A 19,931-nucleotide genomic window follows, 5' to 3' on the forward strand; every position below is an offset into this window, starting at 1 on the left:
AACTTCATCAAAGAGACGAATCCTCCGCATACACTCGAGCCAACCTTGGCTGGGAATCATCTGCACACAGGACAAGGCTTTGGCCCCCGAGGAGCCCGCTGGTTTTATTCCCTTATCAAGTCTCCCCCTAGACCGCCCCAATTGCTTTGCATTTGGCTATAAGGATAAGTGGGTGCCCACACTCAATGCACACACCTGTAGTCAATGAGCGGTCACCACCGTACGTGTCACACATGGTCTGGGTGAGCTCAGCCACCAATACCACAAATTCCAACAGAGAAACCTGGAAGGAATAGCAGGCTGACCAAGCTTGAGCAGCGTGGGTTCTCATTCAACCCTCCTCCCATCAGGGCCAGACACCAATGGACAGGTAAGAATGACTGACAGATACTCAGACATGCCATCAATCGTCAGCATTTCCCAGAGAGTCCAATATCGTCATATTCAAACTACATATATATCTCAGATTGTCTCTTGGATCTCATAGTAGTCCAGCACAAAAACACTTGTTTGTCAGAAAGACCTTACTTTGGGTTGGAAAAATAGAGGTCGTGTACCTGCGGTGAACTTATAGAAAAGACGCTTCAGCAGCCTCTCTGGTTTCCTGCCATGCGCTTTCTGCTTCATTCACAATGAAGCAGATTCTGAAAGGGTGTCTCCCACTGACCCCTGCAGCTGAGCAGAGGCAGGTGACCCCCATGACAGGCTGCAAGGCACGCTCAAGCCCCCCACCCCTCACACAGGAAGCCATAGCATCTTGAGCAGCTGCCCTTGTTCTGAAGCCACAGACTATTCCTGGTACGCATGTGTATTTCTTAGAACTCCTTCCGCGGAGATGGAGACTGTGGTTACTATCTGGGCACCAGCAAGAGGCTGGGAAATTCCTTGTGCTCTGGGTCTGACCTAGGAAGGAAGAAGGCCCTAATGTCAGCTCTCCCCTCCCACTCCCAGTAGCATTAGAAGAAAACAAGATGACACACCACAAGGCAGTACTGAACCATCTCCATATATCACTGAATACAGAAGTGGAAGCTTTATCTCCTTAGGGAAAAGCCCCGAGTTTATTCCTACCCTATTTTTCTAAAACTCTCTTCTTGCCCACCTGGCAAAATTAGTCCAACCTATAGAAACTGGGAGTGCAAGGGAACACTGACAGCGCTTTCTAGTGAAGTCCTCCCCCCAATTCTCCAAGCAGCCGCAGGCCTCACCCCGAGAGCAGAAACATAAAAGTCCTTTTCACGGTTCCTGCCAGCACCCCTCCCACCCAGGCCTCTTCCCCCTGAACTCTGTCAAGGCTAAAGAGAATTCTCTGCCTCCACTCTCTATTCCACTTACCTTCTCTAACTGGGGAGAGGGAGGCGGGGGGAACTTGTGTTTGGATGTAACTGCTTCTGAAGCTGACACTTTAATTCTTGATTTTAAAAAGCTTTATTGTTTAAATACCAATTTTGCTCTGAGGCAGCCACGGCTCCATGTCCTCCTTGTTAATTATCAGCTGCTACACAGCAATTTTCTCATCGGAGATGATGAGACCTGAGGTCATGGGGACAAGAACACTGGTGCCGGGAAGGTGCTCCAGATCCCTGCGACGGTCTCATCAGAATCCAAGAGAAGACAAACAGGCAAGACACTACTACGCCTTCTGTGGGTGTGTCCCGCGCCTCGGCTAAGCACCCCGGGCACTGCGCGTGAACTGGGGACACCCAACAAGACACCATCCTTGTCCTCAAGGAGCGCAGCGTCCAGCAGGGGAGGACATGGGAGCACCAGTAATTCAAATTCTTAGCAGTCATGCAGCTAGTGAACTGTCACTAGTACAGCAGAGGGAGTTACGCTGCCTGGAGTTGGGGTTGGGGGTTGGTGAAATCTCAGCCTCAGGATAAGGACAATTCTACCAGAAGTTAAAAGGATGAACAGGTGAAAAGCCCAGGAGAAACTCTGGAAGCGTAAGAATGCACTGCCCAACGGGAAGGAGCCCTCTCCTGCTGAGGGGAGTGTGCGTACAGATGAGGGTGGAGATGGAACGGAAGGAAGGCCAGAGCTTTGCCTGAATACTGTGTTTAGGAGTCTGAGCCTTACACTGGAGGTGAGGGGAGGCTACTGAAGGCCTGTCAACACAACTGGTGTTTGTGGTCCTATCAGGCAGAGGACGACGGACAAGTCTCTGAAGAAAAACAGATCAGTGCCTGCGAAAAGCAAGTGTTAACCAGAGAAACAAGGATTCTGTCCTATGGCGCAGCTCCCAGAGAGGTGGAGGGTACACGTGGCCCACACCAGCTGGAAAATCCTTGTGACTCCACTGTCGCGTGCACTGAGATGTGGAACTTCCTCAACCTCTCAGCAAGGCCTGACAATCAGGAGTCTAGGGATGTCCCCATCTCTGCTTCTCCCCAGAGCCCTCGGCAGGTCGTGCACTCTGAAAATGTGCTGTGACACGGTCCCAGGGGAGCACACCATGGCTGTGCTCAGGCATCTGCAGAAGACGGAACTGATGCATTCTGGAAGGCTTTGGAACATACAACCAGCACAAAAGAATGTTACCAGTGCAGGGAACCAAATTTGGAAACCAGTAAACATAGAACTGTAACAAGAGCAATTTTTTTTTAATGGTAAGTTTTTATAAAGGGGTAAGCTCCCCATCACTGAAGGAATTTAAGCATAGATTTGATAGATCGGTGGAGGCCACACCCAGATAATTATCACAGATAAAAACACATATTCCTGAATACCACCTCTGTAGAGTCTTGAACTCAACAATATACAAAGAGTGGGGCCCAGGAATCTGCATTTTCAAATGTTACCCACAGGTGATTCTGACAATCAACTTAGTTGGGGGGCCACTAGGCTAGATGACGTGTGCTGAGGAGACAAACTAACTACTACTTAAGGTCGTCCCCTTCTAAATGATTACCTTCTCGTTACCCTCTGGCCTGGACCTCAGAACCTCGCAACGTGCTCTTCCAGCTCACATAAACCTTTACCCGGGTGTAGAGTGATTACTTCCGAGTCCAGCACTAAGGGAATCTTCTGTGACAGTGGAGTGTTCTCCACCTGTGCCACCCAATATGGCTGGACACGACTGTGGACCACTCGAAAGGTGGTCAGTGCTACAGAGGCACTCAGTTCTCATTTTATTTATTTAAATTTAAATAGCCACATGTGGGTAGTGGCTACTGGATTGTGTTGGCCAGTGCAACTTCCTGTGAAAGAGAGCTTCCGTAGTCACTGTGGGATTCAGGCAAACAAGCAAATTCTGACCCAACTCCCTCCACCACCACCTCTTTGGAGCTCAACTGCAGCCTGAAGAGACCTACCTGATAACAGGGAGATTAAATTCAAAGAAAACAGCAGGAAAGGAGGAGCTCTGTGTCCGCTGCACAGAGCCAACGGTAGGTAGAGAGAACAAAGAGCCCGATCAAAAACTCTCCCTCTTGGGCACTTTGCCCTATTCTGCCCAAGACAGCAGTTAACACCAGCAGCCATCACCCAACCCAGGCAGCTCCCGCCGAGAAAGGAGACCTCGCTCTCAGGGACAACCTGGAACATCCTGCAGTCGACTGAGGCTGGAGGCAAACCACGCTTGTACCGGAACGTTTGGGCAGCATTGGGTATAGCGATCCAAGAGAGAAGAAATGAATGGCACCAGGAAAGGAAGGAAGGAAGGAAGGAAGGAGGGAGGGAGGGAGGGACGGAGGGAGGGAGGGAGGGAGGGAAGGAAGGAAGGAAGGAAGGAAGGAAGGAAGGAAGGAAGGAAGGAAGGAAGGGGAAGGGGAAGGGGAAGGGGAAGGGGAAGGAAAGGAAAGGAAAGGAAAGAGAAAAGCTCCATTACTTTTCCAGACCTCAAAAGTTTTCATCAGGAAAATATCATCTACACACTTCCAAACACAACTGGATTCCTGCCCGGGTACAACACAAAGGCCAAGTTCAAATGTAACCAAGGACTCCAGATAGACATGTGTGGTCTTCCAGCCTTGATTTCCGCCTCCCACATTTCGGGGCCCTTTTCCCAGCATCTGCCAAGACTGTGCTCTGAAGCTCCCAAAACGTCTGGTGATTTGAGCTGAGAAACAAGCATTGCCTCAACCTCCTGGGCCACCAAATGAACAGCAGACCTGACAAGCGAGGCCAGGTGGGTACCCTGTTTAAACGGCTCTCACTGTCAAGGAGAGGCCACCAGGTCGCCTTTCAAAAATGAGCTGGTGCAGCCTGTCTCTTGCCTGGAGAGCAACGGACAAGACACTTTCTCAAGGCTCCCTCAGCCCAAGGCAAGGACTACTTTCTCTTTGGAAAAGCAGCTAGCCTGCTGCAGAGACATAGTCTCTCCGAGAAGAGAGACACTGGAAGGTATGAATGGGGGAGGAAGGATGGAAGAAAGGCTCCAGAAGAAAGGATTGTGGGCAGAGGGGGGTAATAGCCATCCATCAAAGATTAGATACTTTCCCTGAAGTTTACTGGAAGATGTTTTTTGTCCCCTTCCTGCTCTATAAAACCAAAGAAAGAAAACATGTTGCAACTTCCTTTGTCACACACAGCCACATGCTCAGGAAAAAACAGACCCGACCCATTGCTTCACTTTCCCATCTGCACTAACGGTTAGTCCTTTGGCTCCATCCCAAGCAACTTCTGCTCACCCAGCTCCTGAGAGGCAGGAAGCAAATGGCCAGAGCTTGGGGCAGGGGGCCTCCCCATCACCCTGCCTGCCACCTCCTCCCCCTGGGAGGCTAACGCATGAAGGGTGCGATTCTTCAGAGCAAGAGAGAAGCCCTGTGAAGGCCCCGAGGGGCGAAAAATAACCTCTGCCAGGGCTTCAGCCTGGCCATTTCCTTCTCATTACCCCCTTCCACCCTGGCTCTAAGCGATGGTCAGGAAACACCCAATCCCAGTATTTCCTATTACCAGGAAGATCCCTGGGAAGACATCGTCTCTTTCCCCCTCAGCCACACAGAAGCTGGGAGCACCCAGTGAAGTTCCCTCCACAAGCCTTACAAACGCTTCTGTCAGCTTAACTTTTATCTGCACCGTCCCCTGGGTGTGTCACAGGGGTGAGTCCGTAATGTCTCTGCCAGTGCCAGACAAAAGTGATCCTACCTTCTCAGCCCCTCCAGCCTTGAGGACCCCACCCCTCGTCTCTGTATCCTCTGTTGCTCAACTCAATCACTTTCCCCACCACCTGCCTGAACCTTTCTTCACGTGTAAAACCAGGAATCAGACCACTCGGCCTACCTGTCAGAAAGGTACAGTAAGTCCGCACTCAACGCTGTCGATAGGTTCTGTGACTTTAAGTGAAACGACGACGGAGAATGAAACCAATTTTATCATAGGCTAATGGCTGTAAACAGCAGTTAAGTTCCTATAGCAGCATCTTATCTCATCAACATTATAACGAAAAGACGTTATTATTAGAGGACGTGCTATACTGTCTGTCAGAGTGTCAAGTGAGACTGTGTCAAAGGGCACAGTCCAGATTTAGGGGACAGTCTTTTTTCATTCCTTTCATTCTTTATACACACATAGGTGTTCATTCCTCTAAACTATTTTAAGTTCCCAAAGGCAGGGCCTACATCTTATCATTGTAGCAATTTGTACAAAATAAGCATTCCATCAATATTTGATGATGAAACATAAATCGCTGGGTCAACTACGTACTGAATTATAACGCAGTCACGGAAGAACCATCAGAGAGGCAGTACTGCCAGCGAGCAGGAGCCCAGGTGTCAGAGCCACACACTCCACAGTAACGGCCTCCGGTCTCTGCACTTGCTCTTCTTCTGCCTGCTGCCCTGCCCCCTCCAAGTCGTTCCAAGGCTCACTCAACTATCACCTTTGCAGTGAAGCCCTGCCTGAGCCCCTATTTATAATTTCAACCCAAGTACATACTCCCAGCATTCCAGGGCCTTCTCCCCTAATTTATCTTCTTCTTTATACTTATTACCATCCAATAAGCTGTGTCACTTAGTTGATTATGTTCTGTCTCCCCTGCAAGCTCTATGCAGGCAGGATTTTGTTTTGTTTTGTTTTTCTGGTCAGTTTTGTACAGCGATGTACTTCCAGGGCCTAAAATAATACTTAGCACTTCGTAGGTTCAGTAAATAATTGGTAATAAGTGAATGATTCTGCACGTTTTCTCTTCTGTAAAATGAGGACTTGCACTTGGCAGTATCACTAAGGATGTATGTAAGGCACCTAACACAATGCCTGTGATACATAGTATCTGCTCAGTAAAGACTCCATCTGGGAAACCTTCACAGTGTTGCTAGAACTTTCAACAGTGACCTGAATGAGACAGAAGACAGAAGATTGTTACATGTATCAAAGTCAATCTGCTCTTCTGATCTATCCTTCAGGAGGATGCAAAAGTCATTCTTGGCTCTGCTAATTAACTTTCTTGAGTATTAAGTTGCTTTGGATCTCAGAGGGATAAAAGGCACCCTAAGGCAAACCCAGCTTAGAAAGGCAAATCCAGCAGAGGTCTAGTGTGAACTGCTGGAAATCAACCCTCATTGTTCGAAATTCCTCTCACCTCATAGAGCAGAGGCATTAAAGGGGTCTAAACCCAAGGGGATGGCCCTGACTAGTCACCCATTCTAGGTTAATCCTGCCATCTGGGCCTCCTGATGGCCAGTCAGCAGGGAAGGCAGGAGGCAGGCATGGATTACATAAATGTTTGTAAATATTGGTTGAATGGCTGAATGAATAAAAATACTACAGCCAGGAGGAGGATGAAAGAACACTGGCCTGCAGTGAGGACAGAAAGGAGGCTCCCAGTCCCCTGGCTCCCCGGAACCCAGCTCCCAGGGAACCTGGGCTGACCACCTCTTTCCCAGCATCAGGTTGCTTTCCCAGCAATACGGTTACAACAACAGTAAATGCAGAAAGCCCTTCAATGCAGAGTCCTTCCAGATCAAGACCAAACCCTCTGATTTACAAATGAGGAAACTGAGGAGGCCCAAATAGGCTCTAGGACTTGCTGAGGACCACCAGTCCAGTTCTATTTCCCCTGGAAACTTGTGGCATGGACTTAAGTGGCCCCACAAGGTTCAAACCTCTGACCTCAGTCCTGGAAACTCGGTGTGCAACGCTGGGCCTCTTGCAACACATCAGAGCGAGGCCAGCAGATAGATCACCTTGGACTGCACTTTGTGTCTGTGCTGTTTCTGGAGCTACTAGAAGATGCCAGAGCTGTAGGAAAGCTGGCAAGTTCCACATCTGTCCCTCTCGCTCAGACAAAGTTTCCCAAGAGGCAAAAGGGTCATCTCCAGAGCAGAACAGGAAAAGGTGGGGTTCTAGAACAGGGAGGAGGAGGAGGAGAGGCATCAGTGGGAAACTGTGGTCAGGGCCCTTACAAGAATGAGAACTCCATTAGCAAAAACAGAAGGTGCCAGCTTGAGTCAGCAGATCCGAGTGGGTGGAGGGGAGAAGTGCCCAGAAGAGTTTTCTGAAAATGAATTTTTAGCAGACAGGAGGAAAACCAGGGACATTCAGAGGGACTGTCACATACACCTGGCTCAGTCACAGAGAGTGCAGCCCAATACTGCCCTTCTCCCAGAACCAGCCCTTCCGTCCCGAGAATCCCCGCTAGTGCCTTGTATTTATGTAGGTAGCATCCACCACTAGCTATCACACCTTTACTAGGCAGCTCGGGGTCATGCACAGTGCCTCAGTACTCGGAATTGGCAGGATACGGAAGCAATGAAGATGTGGGTCTTCAAGGAACTTCGAATCCATTATCTAGAGGAGCACCTTGCACATGGAGAAAGACATCTACAATGTGGACTAAAAGGTAAGAGTGTCTTGGCAAGGTTGACAGGGAGGGATGGTGGAGACCTGCTTCTGGTGGGAAAGGCTTCCTGAAAGTAGCAGCACTGTGCAGGGCAGAACAGGCAGGTACAGACGAGGGCGGGGCAGAGGGCAAAGAAGCTACAGATGGGACACACACCACCGCAGTTACGGGGTGGGACAGCAAAGCCCTGCTAAGGAAACAGCATAGATAAGCCACTTGAGCTGACACATAACATGCGTGGTGGGGGGTCAAGGGGGGGCGACAATGACAAAACAATCCAACAGGGTCAGAGCAGGGAAGGCTTTGGAAACTTCCTGTATTCTGCAGGCAAAGGGAACCCACTGAAGGGTTTAAGCTGGGAAGCTGCATGATCAGAGCTGGGCTTTAGGCAAACTGATGCACCCTCACGCCAAGGAACTGAGGCCCAAGAGCTTTCCTTCCATGGTTGAGGGTCTCAGTCAGCTCCATGTTTCTACTACCCATCGCACCCCCCGCCCCCTCCCACCACCACCACTAGTCTCTATTGCTTCTTTCTCTAATTACACCTCAAACCCAATTTTATGTCCTTTTGAAAAAAAATCTAAGGCAATGTAACCAAGACAATTCCATGAAATCAGGAGAGCCAGGCAAAGGGGCGCTCACACCCCTCTTCTTCCTCCCCAACAGCACTGCCAAGTGTAGCCACGAAGGGTATGAAGTCCCTGTGAATCCTACACAGGCTCTAGTGGACAGAATACGAAGCTTGTGAGCCTGGGAGCCAGAGGGAATGACAAAACTCAGCACTTCTATAAACGCAAGTATTTACAAAGCTGGTTACTATACACGCTCACTTAGTCCCCGTGGCCTTCTGCCTTTTGGAGATCTGGGTGCCTGTGAGGAGACAGGCAGGAGGAAAGGCATGAGACGATCCCTGCTGCCCTCACCAGCACAGCAGAGTGCGCCAGACGGCAGCAAGTTCCAAGGCTGCAAGCCCCAAGGCACAGGCTCTCTTCACCAGCCCACCTGCATTCCTAGAATGCTCGAAGTTCCACTGGGGCCTCAAATGCCCAGGACTATCCCTCGCCCCCCTCAGTCCCCACGACCCACCCGGGGCTCTGCAGAAGTATTTGCCAAGCAATTTGCAGATTCTTTACTTAGACAGGCTTCCCTTCCTGGCTCCTGTAAAGCCTGACCTTTTAGAGTCCTACCAGCCTTCCTCTAAGAATTACAGAAGCCAAGAAGGGGTCCAGAGTAGGGAGAGAAGTGGAAAAGCATGGCTACCCAAGGACAGGGGCTCCTCTGTCAGAGTTAAAAATAAACTCTTAGTAATTTACACCCAACTCCTCCCCTACAACGGCTAATGGGCTTTGGCAGATAAATCTCTCCCTGCAGAGGGAGGAAGGCCTCAGGCGGATGGGAGAAGGCAGACATGGAGACACGGTCTGCGTATGTAAATCTAGGTGAAGGCAGAGGAACCCCCCCCCCCCCCCGCCAAGTCCTGCCTGGCCTCCTACCGTTCACCCATATACCCCTTCTCTCAAATAAGTTCTCGTCCCAGAAAACAGACACAGAACCTCACCTCCCAGGCCATGGTTAGTACTAACACCTGTCCAAGGAGTAGAGCAATCAGAAAGAAGAGAATGCCAAAGTCAAGCTAAAAGAAATACTCTGTCCAGAATCCATCAGTTGACAGGTGTCCCAGCTACCTGAGCCCCTTTCTTCACCTCCTTCTATAGGTTCCCAGGATCCATGGGTGGCAAGGAAGAGGTGACCTCGATGGACCTCAGTGGACACTTTCACCAATCCCCCTGCCCCCTCCCCCCCACAGTCAGGAGGTAGAAGAGACCCACGCTCTCTGTGACACTTGCAGGTGGCTGAGTTGGGAGGGCCAGAGGGGCCGTGGTCCGACTCATGGAGGAGGCCTGAGAGCCAGGCCCAGTTACTCCTCAGTTATTCTTGAAAGCCAACGAGATGAGGTCACACTTGTGAATGTGAGTGTGGTAACCTGAAGCCCCACGCTGCGGGAGGTTGAGAGTATCCTTAGCAACAGGGCAGGAGTTCTAGGGCAGGTAGCATGCGCAGTCACAGGCAGTCGCAGTCACAGGCAGTCGCAGTCACAGGCAGTCGGGGTGAGGGCCCGGGACAGGCAGGAGGGCTTTCCTCCTCATCCCCACACATCTTCCGGCAGGGAGACCTGCTTGCAGGTGGAGCCTGGAGGAAGCCAGAGCTGGAGGCAAGCACAGATGAGAGTGGACTTGTTCACCCTCCTCCCTAGCTCACGCCTCCCCTAGTGAGGAATAGGCAAGGCGGCTCCCCAGAGCCTCTGTGCACATACAGCGTGCTACCTGCACAAGCACCAGCCAAAGCTCACTCCCAGCACTTAGAAAGCAACTTGGTCCAAAACCACCTCCCAAGCTCAGGCTGGAAGCAAAGGGGCAAACGGAGAGAGCACGAGTAAACAGACAGAAGTTCAGCAGTGTTGCAGGAAGATCTGGGACAGATCCCAGGGCCTGGCAGTGAGGGGAGACTGCGGCAGTGACAGGTTTATTTTTAGTTGTTGGGACAGAGGGGCTGAGTTACAGTCTGGGCCCTGGGCAGAAGACCACGTTGCAAATGCCTAGGGTGGGCTGGCAGCCTTGTAACAATTTGGATAATCAAAATGACAGCAAAGTGACCAACTCAATCACCTGCCTGGGGAGAGACTGAGAGGAAGGAGACCCCAGGAACATTAAGGAACAGCTGGCAGGGGGATGCTCTCTTAGGCCCCTCCCCTACCCAGGACCGGAGAGATTTCATCTTTGCTTCAGGTTCAAAAGAAGAATCTTCACCGAGTTAAGCCAAACAGAGAGAAGGCGTGGACAGAACGGCTCCTTTTGGCCCCCTCATCTCTGAGACAGGAAAGACTTCCAACAGTGGCCATGAAGCTGCTGCGTTGGTCACCGCTCTTCACCGCCCAGACAAGTCCTGGAGTGACACTGGCCATGGAGATACCTGGAAACGTCCCTTAAGAGTAAGATGCCCTTTCTTATGACCCTTTGGGACAGCTCAGATTCCTAGCAGAACAAACACACAGCCTGGATGGTCCTGGAGGGAACATGAGTTACAGACAGCGATTGACCTTGAGGCCACATCCCAGCCTCTACCACCTGCCGGATGGCACACCAAGGTGTTTACTGGATTAGATAACAAAGACCCCAAGAACTCTACATGGCCAGAGGCTAAGCACAACCTTACCCCCTTTCTACTGTGTCTCTTCCTCCTCCAACCAAATTTGATGGCCTGGCACAAGGCACCGCACAGTCCAAAGCTCCAGGGCTGAAACTACTGCTTTAGCCTTGACTAGGCAGGAAGAAAAGAGAACAGACATCACCAGGCAGCCCCCTGTCCTCTTGCTTCTGCAGACTCCCGATATCCCTTTTTACACAGTCCTGCGGTAAAGGTACAAAGTGGTACGTGCATGTAACTCCTGACTTCCCCATCAGCTCTGGGAATCAGTCTCCAACTGTCACCTCACAACAGCCCCTAGCCGATACCACATCTTTGGGTGAAAGAGAACACACATACCTGACAAGTGGACAGTGGGCTAGCTGCAGCCCCCCCTCCGCCAGATGCCCCTGTTCTGGGCACAGCCTGCAGCACCAATCCCAGGGGCCATGTTTGGCCCCACAGTTTCAAATGGGAAAAAAGTTTTGGATGTAAGACAGAGAACTCTCCATCTCTACCTGAGCCACCACTACACTAAGATTCTTCTGATTTCAAGGCAAAAGTAGGTTCACACCCCATGGAATTTTACAGCCTGTCCTCTCTGCTAACTGAAACACAAGTCTTCACACAAGAAAAGGAGCGGCTAGCTGGTCATGGGCTTCCCTAGAGCCCAGAATTAAGCTTATGAAAAAGGCACGCACGCTGGCCCAGGTACTGCTGACGGTCAGTCATGGAGAAAGGCAGCAAGCTAAGCTGTCTGCTCCCGGGTTCTTGCTCCCAGCACAGCCTTCCACTGCTGCACACGCCACTGCTCAAGCAGCCACCAGTAGCCTGACCCTCTGGTGTACACACTGAGGCCTGGAAAACTTAATTGACCTACTCAGGGTCACACAACTAGCTAGCAGGGCACAAAGACAGACCCTTTGTTGCTCTTGCTAATCGAGCGCATAACCCATAGTAATGGGTTCATCTCGACATTTCTATCCGTACAGATCTTAAAATAAAAAATGTCAGTATTCCCCTAAAGACAGAAAATCTGATTTGGGTTACCGACCCGGTGGACATCAAGCTGCCCAGTGGTGTGGCCCCTTCTCTTTACCAGTGTCCCCGTTCATAAGGTGACCTATGTAGAAAGACCCTAGTGGCCAGTTAGTGGAGCTCAGTTTTGCAGCACTACCACGTCTGCAATCTGGTACTACCTCTGGCAAGCAGAAAACCAAAGGAACCCAAACCAAGAGGAGGTCCCGGAGAGGCAGGTGCCAAGACATGGCTCTGATGCTGACACCAGGTGAGACCAGGTATGTACCCTTCAACCGTCCTGGACTGGCCAAGCCTTTTCCTCTACGAGGCGGAAGGAGTCAAAGATGACAGGGAAGTGTCAGCGCGAAGGTGCGTTGAGGAACCCCTGGGCCTTAAATCATTACCCCTTCCAACTCCAAGAACTCGGCCCTGTCCACCTAACTCCCTCTGGGACACTGAAACACCTGGAAAGAAAGATGCAGTACCCGGAGAGGGAAAGGGAGCCCATATGACACTTGCAAGGGACTGAAGCAGAGGAGAGGAAGCAGGAAAGCATGAATCCTGTGCTACAGCATCAAACCACCGGGGAGAATCCCGGATCAGAGCACAGGAGGGCTACTGGGGAGTTGTTACAGACTCAGAAGCAGATGCTGGGGCCCTGTCCTTCCCTGCTGGGGCTGACATTCCTCCTGGCACAGACTCCACAGCGGTGACAGGAGCGTGAGCCCCCCTCTTGCTGCCCCAGGATCTGGCCAGGATTAAGTCTGCCTCCAGCAGTGCTGAGCTTCGGCTCCTCTAGGCCTTGCCCTGAGTCCCTGCACCTGCTACGTAAGTAAAACCATCAACTGATGATGGTCCAGCTTTGTGGAGCCCAAGCAGTTGAAACACCATAGAGTGGACACCAATACTTTCATCCTCCTGAAAAGGAGGCCCCTCACTTCCCAGACACCCACCGATGTCCAGGCCGGAGGCCTTGGCTGCCTTTCCCCACCCCCCGCCTTCTGTAAGCCACTGATCCCAGATCTTAGCTGGAGATTATGTTCGAGCTCTGTCAAAGCCCAGAATTCACAAGTGAAGAAGGACCCTGAGCCAAGCCTGCTTTGATCCTGCCTCAGTGGACGCCCAGAGTTGCACTGCAGCAGACGGGGGCCAGGGCCCCAGGAGAGGGACAGTGTCTCTAAAACCCTCCCTCAAAGAACCACAAGCCTCAACCTCAGCGACTCGTAACCTTTCTTTAAAACATCCTGTTAGTTTACTTGATGCCCCTCAAACACTTTAGAACCTGCTTTGAATACAAAGATGGCGCAGGTTTGCTCCTGAGCCACCAGCCCCACTTGCTCCCTACCAACCTGAGCTCCCGCTCTCCCTTCAACTCTCCCCAAGGCCAAGGCCACCACACCTGCTGCAGAGCTGCTTACTGCTCAAGGCCCAGCAATGGGCTGTCCTCAGCGCCTTGGGTCCTCACAGATATCCATTTCAAAGCTCCTCTATTCCCAACCAAACGTTTAACCCCTAGACCAGCAAAGTTTCGTGGAACTTTCTACAAGGATGAAAACACTCTTCTGCACTGTTCAATCCCGTAGCCATTCGCCACATGCAGCCACTGGATACTCCAAATGTGGCTAGCAGCTGATTTTTCACATTTATTTAGTTTAACTTAATTCATTTTAATTTAAATAGCCATGCGTGGCTACAGGTTACCACATCAGGCAGTGCAGCCTAGACTACATTTAACTTCACCTTCCCCAAATCAGTTTCTTGACCCTCCACCCCCAAATTCTGAGGCCACTTCATGTCTGTATCCTCTACACAACTAAAAATACGGTAGGACGCTCAGCAAACTGCTAAATACCTGCAACCGTAGTGGACATGAAAGAGGCTGCTTTGGTCAATGAACCTTCCTCACCTTGTGATTCCACCCAGCAAACCCCAATTTGAACACGGCCCATCACCCAGCCACACTACCCATCTTGCTCCCAACAGGCACACAGCACCAAGTGTGCTGGATCTGTTGCCTGTCCTGGGGGGATGTGGGCGCTCTGGTGTTCCCCCTAACAGTATCCAGACCAACCATGAGAGGTTCCAACCAGCAATTCTTCAGAACACCAAAGAAAGCCGTATCACAGTGACACGAAGTGACCTGGGGAGAGAGGACCACTGGAGAAAGAAGAAACCATGGGACCTTGCTTTTCTAATCCACGCAATAGAAAGACTGACAGAGATAAGTTATGACAACAGTCTATATTTTATAAAGCAATAACATGCTTCACCTAGTAAGAGTCACACAGCAGAGGGACAACAATACCAGCTTTAATTAAATTTGTTCAGCTAATACCTAAGAGTCACCATGACACAGTGAGGCAGGAAGCGGCTGAGGAACCCATGGCGAATATGACCAATTACCACAGAAGTGGGTTGAGACTAGGCGTCCCTATCAAATAAATAGTTAATAGAATTCCCATATTCTTGTACGAAAAAATAAGACATTTGTCAAACACTACTACAAGGGGGAGGGGTGGTAAAAAAGCTGGTTTACCACAGATTCAAAACTCATAGAGCGGCTGCTGAGCTGGTTTATAAACTGCCCCTCCAACGTCAGGGATTGTTTCTGGGGAGGTGATAAATCCCTGCCTAGCACCCCCTCACCCAAGAGTGAAGCTCCTCTGGCTTGAGGGACTGGAGCAGCAGCCAGTCCCAAGCCCTGGCCTACTGATGTCACTGCAGTTACAGAGTGGGAAGGGGCCTGACACTGCGACTCAGGCATCCTGGGGTCTGATCCTGGCTCTGCCAAGTGCATGGCTGTATTACCCTCAAGCAAGTCTACCCTGGGCCTTATTTTTCTTATCTGCAGAATGAGAGGGTTAGAGATGACCTCTAAAGTCCCTTCGGACTCTGACTGAAGCATGAGTAAAAGCAGCCGGAAGAGACGGTGAGTGAGGTCATAGCACCCACCAGAAGCATTTAAATGTCAGATCTCTCAGGTGGAAGTAGAGAAGCAGCAGGGCAAACTGAGGCTGCTGCTTTAAGCGCTGATTTCACTTAATAGGCCTAAAAGATCACAGACCACAGATAGGGAGCAGGGCAGCTGGGCAGTCACCACCTCCTATCAACTCTCAGCGCTGTGACACAGCAGAGGCCATGCTGCTGCCCTACGCTCTGCTCTCTGCCCCAAATCCCCAGGAACGACCTGACATACTGTGTAGAGTAGGGGTCTCCTCCCTTTTCCCTCGGGCCCTTTCCAGATGGGGTAACCCCTCCTGCCCCCCACCCGTCTTCCTCCCTTGCTTTATAATCAAAACACTACTGGTTTTGAAAATCACTTCACTAATCAGCACCTAAGGTTAAGTTCATCAAGATCCAAGATCTATAAGTCTCTTTGGTGCATGCCTGGAACAGGATTCTTTGAACCAGATTCCCCTACAACTGTAATTATGTCTTAGCCAATATTTGGATATGAAGTGCTGTTGACACTGCTGTCAGTCTCTGAATGTCTCATCCCTTCTTTCTTCCTCTATTATTAAGTTTTTATACAAAGATGTGTGGGAAATCTATAATATAACAGTTGAGTCAACTTGTAAGATCTGGGAGCAGGCTGCCTATCAAAACAGATTGACTTCAGTCTTCACCCACTCCTAGCTGGAGAAGAATAAACGATGAGCATTATTTAAAATACTGCTGGATTTTCGCTTTCAGAACGATTCAAAAGGGGGTAACATCCAAATCTCTCTTCTACTAATTACAACAGAAATCTGCATTGCCACACAAAAGCATCTTAGAGGGTGGTTCTGCGTGGCTATGAAACAGAATGAGAAGATGAGAGCTTTTGTTCTGAAGTCTTTGCACAATATTCCAACTCCCAAGAAAATGAGTAGCCAGTGTCCCCAAACTGCTGATGGGTGAAGGCAGATGGCATTTCAGAGGGGACAGAAAATTCTCCTGGAAAGAAGCAGCAGTCACTTCCTCAACTCCACTGCCCAAGGTCAGAGCCACGGTCAAACAACTATCCCCCCTCCCTGCCCCCAGTTATAAGTACAGAAAAAGTGGTCTAAGGCACAAAAAGTATTAAAATGTTCAAGAGACTAATATATCCCTTCTCCAACAGTCTAACACTAAACACTAACCAAAACCCCATAGCAACACCATAAAGTAGAAACCAAATAAAATCTGAATGTTGGAACTAGTTGAAAGCTTTCTCCAAAAAAGGTAGGTTGAAAGCAGCAAGAAAATAATTTTAGAGATCTTAAATCTGGAAATCGGACATGCTTACCCTCTACAAACCTGAAGTATGTACCCGAGTTTTATTACAGCTAATTATATATTCAACAGTTTCACCCAACACATATCTCAGTTTTGTATTAATAGCTGAAACACAGCTAGCCCTGCGGGTTGAGGGGGAAGAAATACAACACAGGAAGTAATTTTCTCCTCCTCCAATCATTAAGACACCCCAGGGGAAACAGGCCTGACATACCACCTTTAGAGATGTGGTTTAATCTGTAAACCCTCAGAGGGGAAAACGTCTGTAGTGACTCTGAACCCTGGCTACCATTGCAGGGGGCCCACTCACCTCATCAACCTCCAAGTCAATTCTGTTTAACTTCTGGAGTAGGTATTCTCACTGAAATCCCCGTTCTCCCTCTACCAGACCCTCTCATAAAGAAAAAGAGGTTGGGTTTCCCCAACTGAAGGATAACGCTCCCTTCCACTGTCCAACAACGGTCCATATCCAGGACTCAAGTGGCCACCTCTGATCTGCGGAATCAGTACTGGGCCACGCGTGGCCTGCAGACGGGGTTTACAATGGTCACTGGAGCTGTGGAAACAGCGGACGCCGTGCGGGAGGCTGCTGGCCTCCCACCCGGAGCCTCACTGCACTCAAGGTAGGAGGGTCCCTACTCTAGGATCAAAAGAACCCCTCCTGCCCCCGGGGGCGGCGGCCGAGCGGAATCCCCAGCAGGGCACCCACCTCTGGGGCCCGCACGACGCCAGGCGGCACCGCCGCACTCGCGAGGCTCAGGGAAGTGAAATCACACACTCCGGCTCCCAAATAAGGAGCGAGCCTAAATAAACTCTGAGATCCGACTTCTCAAAACCAACCGACCAACCAGCTCAATGAGTAATGGGCCTTTTGTGCCCGCAGAAAGAAAGGAAGGCGAAGGAGAGGATGGGGAACCACAAACCCCGAAAATCACTTCCTCGAGGCGCGGTGAAATTAGCAGAAGAGGTCGCGAAGCCAACCGTTCCGACTCGGCTGGATCCGGATCAAACCCCAAAATGGCAGAGTCCTCAAGAGTCCTCGCGAGCCCCCGCCGCTCACACCCGGAGGTGACCGGAAACGCGGTCTCGGCGGCGTGGTCAGCTGGGCCCTGACCTTCCCGCTGCCCCCGCCCTCCGCGCACTTGGCACCCTCGGCGCCGGGACCCACGGTCCCGCAGCGGCCCGGACGCCCCGTCCCAGCAAAGGGTCGGTGCGGTCACGCTGAGCCACCGCGCGCTCCGGCCGCCCCAGGGCGTGGGGCGCGTCCCTCGGAGCCCCCGCTGCCGGTCCTCCCCTCCCCCCGCCCCCAAACCTACTTTTAGGGCGAATTTCTCCTGGGTCCTCTTGTTGAAGATCTGTAAAACTTTCCCGTTGATGCCCAGCCCCAGGACCTGGGTGGTGACCTTGTAGTCGTCGATGATGGCGTTCTTCTTGATCTGCAGGCTCGACCTGACGTGGAACTGGGGAAACTGCTGCGGGATCTGCGGCGGCAGCTGGGCCGGGGCGGGGGGCTGCGGCGGCGGCGGCGGGTTGGGGAACAGCACCGGCGGGGTCTGGCCCTGGGAGTTGGACAGCATGGTGCCGGGAGACGCGGGAGGAGAGGCGGGAGGGCCCGCGGCCGCTCCCTCCTCCGGCTCCGGACGGGGTCCCCGCCACCCCCCGCCCGGCGGCGAAGTTTGCTCCGGGCTGGGGCCGGCTTCCCCGGCCCGGCCCGGCTCCAGGCTCGGCGGGTCGCGGGGCTCCGTGGGTCCCGCTGTGCGCCGCTGGCGCCCACCAGCCCAGTTCCCTCCCTCCCACCCTCCCCCCGGGGGCCTGACGCTCGGAGGAACGCGGGACGGCGGGGGCCCAGCCCGGGGGGAAGCGGCCGTGCGACAAAGTACCCAGCCCAGGGGCCGGCGGCCGCGTCACAGCCTCGTCTGCGTCCGGGGCTGGTCCTTAAAGGGGAGGGTCGGAGGGGGCAGGGCTTGGGGAGGCGGGGCCGGGCCGGGAGGTGTGGGCGTGGGGGAGGGGCTGGCCTTAAAGGGGAGGACGCGCGACATCCGGAGCGTAGAGGGCGGGGCTCGGGGCTGGGGGACAAGTGGGGACAGTGAAATCCTAGTTCTTAATTAAGGCCACGCAAGGGGAAGGCGGAGGCGTATGGAAGTCGCTGCATAATTCAGATAGAAAATCCACTTTTTTCCCCCAACTGTGTGGCTTTCAGCGGCAGCCAATAGGAAGAGGGAGTGTATTTTGAGGGAGAGGGATGCCTAGGAAGCAGGGGCTGGAGGAGACTCAGCGGGGAGCGAAGCCCCAGGGGCCGCTCATCCTAGGAGGGGCTGTGAGGCCAACATTAACCAGTTTCTCGAGTTGAACATTTGCCTCTGAGTTTTGCATTTCTTTTCTCATAAATTTATGGTTTTCAGGAAAGACATGTAACTATGAAGAATGTAGTAATTATACCTTTGAACGTATATGTATATTTTCATGTAAAATGGCTTTTAAAAACAGGACACAGGGTGGGAAGAGGATGATTGACGTTCAGACTTCCTGAGCTCGGGAGCCTTTCCCCACTGGCTGGCATGTGACCCTGAGCAAAGCCGTCGTGGCGTCTCTGTGGGAAGCAGAGCCATGCCTGCTCGTGGCTCGTGGCCCGCGTTACAAGACAACGCAGCAAACGGGAGGGTCTGGTGAATAGGTTCTGATTTCCAATGCGGAGAACCTAGACCCTGAATGTACAGCCATGAGAAGTGGGTGTTTTTGAAGAAGCAGAGTTCTAGTCCGCGTGAGCCCCATGTCTCCGAGGAAGACAGCGAGGATCAGCTGGACCTACAGCGCAGCCCGCATCAGGGGAGGGGGAGGGAGGCTCTAAATAGGAGCTGCCAGAGGCCTCTATGCACCTTCCGTGGGGCTTCGGGGTGATTGCCAAATACATCCCTGCTGAACTTCCAGCTCTGGCTACTGGAACAGTTGAGAGATAAGACCAAAGAACCAGACAGGCGGCTACTGATAAGTGCAAATTAGACAATGGGGCTTGACCTGCGGCTACCCGTGCCCCCGAATACATCCCCCCACACTCCACAGTCCCCCTTGTCCGGGGAGACCCAGCTCAGGAAGAAGGAGAGAAGTGAACATCCTGAGGACAGGGGCCCTTGCGGACTGAGGCCAGGCAGGGAAGGAGTGAGGGGCCGAGTGGAGGGCAGGAGTTACCCTCCCAGCACAGTCCCTTCCTGGACCTGCAAGGCTCACTCCACAGCCCCGGGAGAGAAATGGTTCCCCTAACACAAATATTTGTTCTTTTCAAGCAGAGTTAATTTAGTGCACACCTTGACTGACCATGCTCGGTTGGCCCTGCGGTGGTGAATTGTGTTAATCTCTGGGGAAGAAGACACACAGGTGCAAGGCGGACAGCATCACAAGAGGGGCACAGACACAGGTCGGGAGCAGAAGGCGGAGGGATTCACCTCTGGCAGCAGGAACCCGAACTTCCTCCTGTGCTAAAGGGTGGATGTGGTTAGACAATTCCCCCAAACCCTGACTCTTCAAAGACCAAGAGACTGCCTAAGACCACAGAGATTAGAAGACACCTTTACCTCACTAGATCTATCGAACTGTGAATCGCGGGAGGCACACGTGGGAGATGCCCAAGAGTCCTTAGGGAGGGGCGAAAGCTCCAACTGCTTAGTCTCTTTCTCAGCTGATAGGTTCCAGAGTC

At 51.9% G+C, this 19,931-nt stretch overlaps 1 protein-coding gene across 1 annotated transcript in view; it reads right to left on the minus strand.

The window, feature by feature from the left end:
* Positions 1-18,040, minus strand: part of MAPKAPK2 (MAPK activated protein kinase 2) — a 45,081-nt gene extending 27,041 nt beyond the window's left edge. Inside the window, exon 1 of the mRNA XM_019752465.3 lies at positions 17,557-18,040. Within this exon, the coding sequence (XP_019608024.2) occupies positions 17,557-17,817 (261 nt within the window). The 5' untranslated portion in view covers positions 17,818-18,040. The remainder of the gene's footprint in view (positions 1-17,556) is intronic.
* Positions 18,041-19,931: the final 1,891 nt, after the last annotated feature.

Source organism: Rhinolophus sinicus, chromosome 11, assembly GCF_057876585.1.
Source record: "Rhinolophus sinicus isolate RSI-liver-muscle chromosome 11, RSI-T2T, whole genome shotgun sequence".
NCBI classification, from domain to species: domain Eukaryota; kingdom Metazoa; phylum Chordata; class Mammalia; order Chiroptera; family Rhinolophidae; genus Rhinolophus; species Rhinolophus sinicus.